Here is a 6,991-nt window from a genome sequence, read left to right as displayed (position 1 = left end):
CTGGGAGTGCATGCATAGATGGTGCATAGAATTGTTTATTATGTTATACAGTAAATTATAGCTGCGTAGAATGCAACATGTATGTACCGTGTGTGTGTCCCCTACAGATGTGTTCAGGGAGTGTTCAGATAGACCTGTTGAAGAAATAACGACCCATGAACCTGGTGAAAACACAGGGTAGAATCCATCATTAGTCCTACTTAGAATAGACCTATTGCAATGAATGGAGTGTATAAATCCCATTCGTTTCAATGGGTCTACTCTAAGTAAGACTAACAACGGCTACTACCTATAGCTAGTAGCTACTTCCTACCAACTGACGGCAATTACTTTCAGCTCCTAAGAACACAGTCCTATACATGTCTACTCAGAAGTAAGTCCCATTCAATTCAATGGGTTTTTGTTTTTTGTTTATTTGCTCAAGTCAGAGGATATAGGATTACAGCAGCTCATGTAATACTTGGGGACACCACCAGATATTGTTTTAGTGAATATTATGGGGACAAACTGCACTCTGTGACACAGCCCATTAACAATACAATTGTAGGCCAAAATGCAGACATTACTTAATTCTGTATCTAACATTCTCCCCCCCCCCTTTTTTTTTTTTACTCTAGAAAAGGCGTGGGAGCCCGATCCAGATCAGGACCCTAGTGTAGGGAAGCTTTTAAGATCCGGATCTGGGCCCTGTACCTACTCTAAAGTAAAAATGAAAAGGGGGCGGTGAAACGTGGCGACTAGATGCAGATTTAAAGTGATGTCTGTTTTGGCCCCGCATTTTCCTCATTCCCGGTGTATAAACCTGATGCTACGTTTTCCTTGTCGCCGGGGTGCGGGGAAGATGGGATTGCTTTTCCAGGTTCGTGGAAGTCAACCTGAGCCACGATCCTGCCTGTCGGCCAGCCCCATCAGAGCCCCTCCCTCCCTCCGGCTGGTGGAGCTGTGGCGGAAATGCCGAGCCGCCACCGCAGGGAGCTGCCGCTCCTCCTGCCTAGACTCGGCCGGCCCAAGACTGGAGGCGGAGGCAGGAGCAGCGCCGAGTGACGTGTCACGGCAGGGAGCTTTGGCATGATTCATCCACAGCAGCCAGGACGAGGGATGCTTTACGCGCAGCCCCAACTTAGGGGCTGAAGACCGGCCGCCCCCCGCCCCAACCCTTTGCATTTCTTCGGCTGCTGATCCGGAACCGAGAAGGGTGGGGGTTTGCAGGGGGAAAGGAAAAGGAAAACAGGCAAGATGGAAGAAGTCCTGAAGAAGCTGCAGAAGGAAGCGTCGGGGAACAAATACAAGGCGATCAAGGAGAGCTGCACCAGAGCCAGCGGTAAGGAAGTGGGCAAGCAACGGGGGGGCCCTTCGCCCCTTTCCCTAAGCGGGCACCCCCCCTTTCCTCCTGTGGCTAGACGAGCATGGTGATGGATGCTCTATACCGAAAACCGGGGATGGGGAATTTGGGGGGGGGGGCGTTCTCTAATCACAGATACGTTATTCATAGGCTTAATCCTTTCCCGTGGACGGACAACCTGTGCCTGGTTTTGTTTTGTTTTGTTGTGTGCGTGTTTCTCTTGCGAGTGGTCAGGACGGTGTCTCCGGCGTCCATCGCTGGCTTTCGATCTGTTGGCCTTCAACTCTTTGCCAGGTTTTTTCTAGGACGTAGTAAGGTTCTTTAAAAGCTCTTCTCAGCCCCTGCGCCCTGTAAATCTTTTCCACTATGCACAGGAGATATCTAGTTGTATGGTTTGATCGGGCCTCCCAAACCTAATAATAAACCCTACTGCATTAATTTGCTTTGCAGCTGAACAAAGCTTTTAAGTGCAACATCAAGACATCTGTTTATACAGCTGTTTACCTTTTATTTATTTATTTATTTATTTATTTTATTTTATTTTATTTTGCCCTCCAGGGTATAAGCTATAAACCCTCTTTTTAAAACTCAAGCAGTAAAGAATGGGCTCCAGATTTGATTTTGTGCTGTGTTCTGTTATTGATTTGGGATTTAAGATTAATATACTGCTTTATTTGCTAAAAAAAAAACTATCAAGGTGGTGCACAATGATTTCATTGTGCTGATCATACATTAAAGGGCACTACTTCTGAGTAGGGTTAAGATAATGATACAGTGTAGCAACAGTATAACTGTACCATGTAAAGCTTCTTCAACCTACGTTATGACTGTAGGGAGTACAATGACATAATGAGGGCAGCTGAATTAAGATTTGGATGCTGCCCGGTAGAAAGACTTAATTGCTTGTCCCCTGCCCAAACAATTGCCATTCAGGAAACAAACTACTTCACCCTGAAGAAGCACCTGATTGCAGAGAGTCAAAAAGAGTGTTAAGTTTTTTTTTAAAAAATGTACCTCCTACCTGCCTTTTTATTAGCAGGTGCTTTCCTCAAACATCGCTCTGTTGTCAGAGGCCATTCAAATGTGCAGATGGCTCAGTGCTGCTTTCCTAGGTAACATGACTTAAACTGGTTTCTATTTTTGCAAATGATGTTTTGGTAATATTTCTTTTGAAATGTTCCTTGCTGCATAGTCAATATACTTACATTGGTTCTTTTTGGAAACATGTAAGTGTTCTTGTACATGCCTGTACCAAAGTGGCATGCATTTTTAATTCAACCTAGCACTCGTAGAGGGGCTTAGAATCTTAGAATAGCAGAGTTGGAAGGGGCCTACAAGGCCATCGAGTCCAACCCCCTGCTCAATGCAGGAATCCACCTTAAAGCATTCCTGACAGACAGCTGTCCAGCTGCCTCTTGAAGGCCTCTAGTGTGGGAGAGCCCACGACCTCCCTAGGTAATTGGTTGTCATATTTCTCTAACAGTCAGGAAGATTTTTGTGATGCCCAGTGAGAATCTGGCTTCCTGTAACTTGAGCCCATTATTCCATGTCTTACACTCTGGGATGATCGAGAAGAGATCCTGGCCCTCACTCAGCTGCTGTGAGCAATCAGACCATGCCCCTTCAGATCCAGCAGCGGCTCTCAGGACACACCTCTTCAATCAGCACTCAGGAGCATATGGCAAGCACACAGCGACTTTGAATAGGCAGCCTCCTGGATTTACTCGAGGCCTCTCTCCTCTTTGCCTTGGTCTCCTCTGACAAACTCCTATTTGCTCACTCTGGGAGCTCACTTCGTCATGTACCTTCTAGTCCAGCTGGGGCAGCTACCTCTTCTCTGCATACCAGCTCAGCCTGCACAGAGTACTTATTATTCTCCTAAAGTATCATAGTAAGTTTGCCGACCGCTGGGACATACTTCCAGGTAAGTGTATTTAGGATTATATCCCAAAGCCCACCAGTCATGTCAAATGTTAGGGTTTGTAATTTTGGAAGGCTGAGCTTCAGAGAAAAACCAGGTAAATCAAATCACTGTTGTTGATGTGGTGATAGGAGATTTTTGGAGACCAGTCTTTCAGTACCATAGCTGTGGAATGCATCCATCTTGATTGCCCTCAACAATGATTCTTTTCCCTTTTCTATGCAGAAACTTTAGAATCCTCAGAGGCTGCTATCAAGATCCCTCCATATCAGCTAAGGTAGGAAATGTGTATCTTCATGTAATAGAAGATATGAAGTGGCTCTTGTTTTTGAGACTTGCTTTCTGTTGAAACCAGAGTCACACTGCTATGGTACAGAAGCAAAAGATTTATACATGTTGCAAACAAGCGAGCTGTACGATGGATCATGCTAATCACTTTCTAGCGATTGTTATTGTTTTCTAGTGTTTGGAAGATGTCCAGGTTCCAAGAAAGCCATGTGGTACATCTTGGTTGAAAATATAATGGGAAGTATGTATGCTCACATGGCTTTCTTTGTACTGCGCAATTACTGCCAGAACCCTAAGCAACAAGGATCTTCTTTCTTACTGAAAATACACCTTCTGTGGCTTAATGATAATGGTGGTACATTGGGCAAGAGCCCACTAGCCACATGCTGATGGTGGGGAGAAGAAGTGGCAGTGACACCACGTAGCCCCATTCAAGGAGCTGTCAATGTGGAGCCCATCAGAGAGTTGACCCTGCCCATATTATTGATCTGCTTCTCACTGTTATCCTAATTCTTGTATAACAGAAAAACTTGGACACAATCCTATGCATGTTTAGACAGGAAAAAGTCCAACAACTCCCAACATTACCCAGCTGAAAGTGTGGAGCAAGAGGCACACATGTTGAAAGCATAGGAACATAGAAATCTGCCTTATACCAAGTCAGATTATTCGTCCCTCTAGTATTGTCAGCTTTGAGTGGCACCGGTGCTCCATGGTCTCAGGCAGAGAAGGAGGGTCTTTCTCAACACCTACTACCCGATCCCTTTAATTAGAGATGCCAGGCTTTGAACCTGGGACCTTCTGTGTGCAAGGCATGCACTCTTTTTCTGAGCGATGGCCACTACCATACTTCCACACAGGGAAGAAAGAGCTTTTGAAAAAATAGGAACAGTTGAGCCACCAATGCTAATTCACATTATTGTTGTTCATTGGGCTAGTATCTACAACCGGGGAGGCTGGGGGCTCCTATTTCAGTGGGGCTGTGAATCCATTTTGGGTTTCAGTCAGAACCATTCAGAATTCTAAATGAGCTAGCCAAGGTTCTAAACCATATCCCCCCTACAAAGACCGGGTTCAGTACCTTGGACAGCTCCTTTAGATTTTTGGCTGAAGCACAGACTGGATTCACAGCCCCGTGAAATCAGAGCCACCAGCCTTCACTGACCTACAAAAAGGCACTTTATGATTAGAGAAAAGGGATCCCATGAAAGGCCCCTGCACAAAGGCTTATCATATAGATTAAAGGACACAATATCTGTAATAAAGGGGGAAATGAGCAGGGATAGAAAGTTAAAAGCTCAGCAAAGAAAGAAAAGGTCAAGAGTTAAAAAGGAAAAAAAAACACCTTTGAGTGAGTCATGTATCTTCATGTATTGTACTGTTTACGTGAATGGACTCTTTTTTATTCCCCAGTTGAGAAACCCACTGCAGTGAGTCTGGGAACATTTTGCGCTGCCCATTCCTGCCTAGGAAAGGATGTGTCATACCTTGGGAACCATTGAAGCGTTGTTTTAGGCAATAGCAGCAACAGGCTGGTGCTAAAGCAGTCAGTGGAACAAAAATGACAAAGCTGACACGAAATACTACTGTATCTCTTTGTCTCAGGGTTTGTGTCCATGGCATACTTCTAATAGGGTGGTGGAAGGGGGGGGGAGAATAGCATGGGAGTAGCCTCCAATCCCCCTCCGTATTTGCTGACCCCCATTTGTTTGTTGAAGATACAACTCATGAGCTCTCTCTGTATTGATATACATGTATTCTATAATCAGATCACCTTCATAACAGAATTGTTGTTGGAACTGTCACACTGATGATGTATGCAGAGTGCTTTGAATGGAGCTATATAGACCTGCCATGTATTTAAGCACAAGCAAATTGCATGGCATTCCAAATTGCAAATTGCAAGTGAGCAGGTTGGTAGAGATCCTCTGTATCCAGCAAGGTAGAAACCAAATGGGCTCCAATTGGACAGAGGCCTCCTCCTCCTCCTTCTCTTCGCTGAGCATAGGAATGCAGTTCTTCATCCTTCCAATGCCAGTCCACAGTATCCAGTTGAATGCTACACACACACACACACCACTCTAGTAACTTTTTGGGACTTATTTGCAAGCTGATCGTTATTATGCTGAGTGTTGTTGTGCTAAGTAATAATTATTTCTAATAATATTACTAGCTGCAAAATTGTATCCTAGAGTTCTTCCCTGGAACACTTTTTAATGCTCTGTTTATTTATTTGTTACATTTATATTCTGCCTTTCCTCCACAGAGCCCAAGACAGTGTACATGATTCTCCTCCTCTCCATTTTAGCTTCACAACAACCCTGTGAGGTTAGGCTGAGAGGCAGTGACTGGCCCAATGTCACACAGTGCGATTCATTTATTTATTTATTTATTTATTAAGTGCCAGTGTGGTGTAGTGGCTAAAGTGTTAGACTGGGAGTCGGGACATCCGGGTTAGTCCCCATTCAGCCATGGAAACCCATTGGGTGACTTTGGGCCAGTCACAGACTCTCAGCCCAGCCTACCTCACAGGTTTGTTGTTGTGAGGATAAAACAGAGAGGAGGAGGATTATGTATGCTGCCTTGGGTTCCCTGGAGGAAAAAAGCGGGATATAAATGCAATAACAATAATAATTTGTTTTTATTTTTTGTTTTTATTTATGGCTGAGTGGGAACTTGAACCCCTTTCCTACCATTCTAACGATGACACCACACTGGCTCTCCTTTGTAAAAAAAAAAAAAAAAAGCCAACATGCATAGAGAGAATTTTGATTCCCCCAAAAAGAGGTAGACTAGTCTGGAATGATTTTCTCTTAATGTGGTAGTTTTCTATATGCAGAGAATTCTATATGCTGGTATTAACATTTAAAGCCCTAAATGGCTTGGGGCCAGGTTATCTGAAGGAACACCTCCTCCCATATGTACCTGCCCCGACCCTAAGGTCATCCTCAGGGGTCCTTCTCCGTGAGCCCCTGCCACAGGAAGTGAGGCAGGTGGCTACCAGGAGGAGGGCCTTCTCTGCTGTGGCACCCCAGCTGTGGAATGAGCTCCCTAAGGAGGTTCGCTTGGCACCTACATTATATGCTTTTAGACGCCAGGTGAAGACCTTTTTATTCTCCCAGTATTTTAACTGTCTATAAATAAATTTTAACTTGGTGTTTTAAATTTGTAATTTTGCACTGCTGCTGTTTTTATCTGGTTGAGCTTTTATATTGTATTTTATATTATGGTTTTATACTGTTGTTTTATACTTTTAATGTTTTTAATTTTTGTGAACCACCCAGAGAGCTCCGGCTATTGGGCAGTATAGAAATGTAATAAATAAAATAAATAAATAAATTAATTAAGCAAGGGAGCATTCTGTACAGTTGTTGCTTCCTGCAGTTCCAAAGTGTTGCAGCACAAGAAAAACTATAGCGGAACTTTGTAGCTCAGTTCTC

At 44.1% G+C, this 6,991-nt stretch overlaps 1 protein-coding gene across 1 annotated transcript in view; it reads left to right on the top strand.

Annotated features, from left to right (window-relative positions):
• Positions 1-1,222: 1,222 nt before the first annotated feature.
• ARFGEF3 (ARFGEF family member 3) overlaps positions 1,223-6,991 on the top strand; it is a 74,921-nt gene continuing 69,152 nt past the window's right edge. Inside the window, exons 1-2 of the mRNA XM_063124610.1 lie at positions 1,223-1,321; positions 3,489-3,540. Of these exons, the coding sequence (XP_062980680.1) occupies positions 1,237-1,321; positions 3,489-3,540 (137 nt within the window). The 5' untranslated portion in view covers positions 1,223-1,236. The remainder of the gene's footprint in view (positions 1,322-3,488; positions 3,541-6,991) is intronic.

The sequence above is a fragment of the Elgaria multicarinata genome, chromosome 4 (genome assembly GCF_023053635.1).
Source record: "Elgaria multicarinata webbii isolate HBS135686 ecotype San Diego chromosome 4, rElgMul1.1.pri, whole genome shotgun sequence".
NCBI classification, from domain to species: domain Eukaryota; kingdom Metazoa; phylum Chordata; class Lepidosauria; order Squamata; family Anguidae; genus Elgaria; species Elgaria multicarinata.
This window is presented reverse-complemented; position numbering and strand designations above follow the sequence as displayed.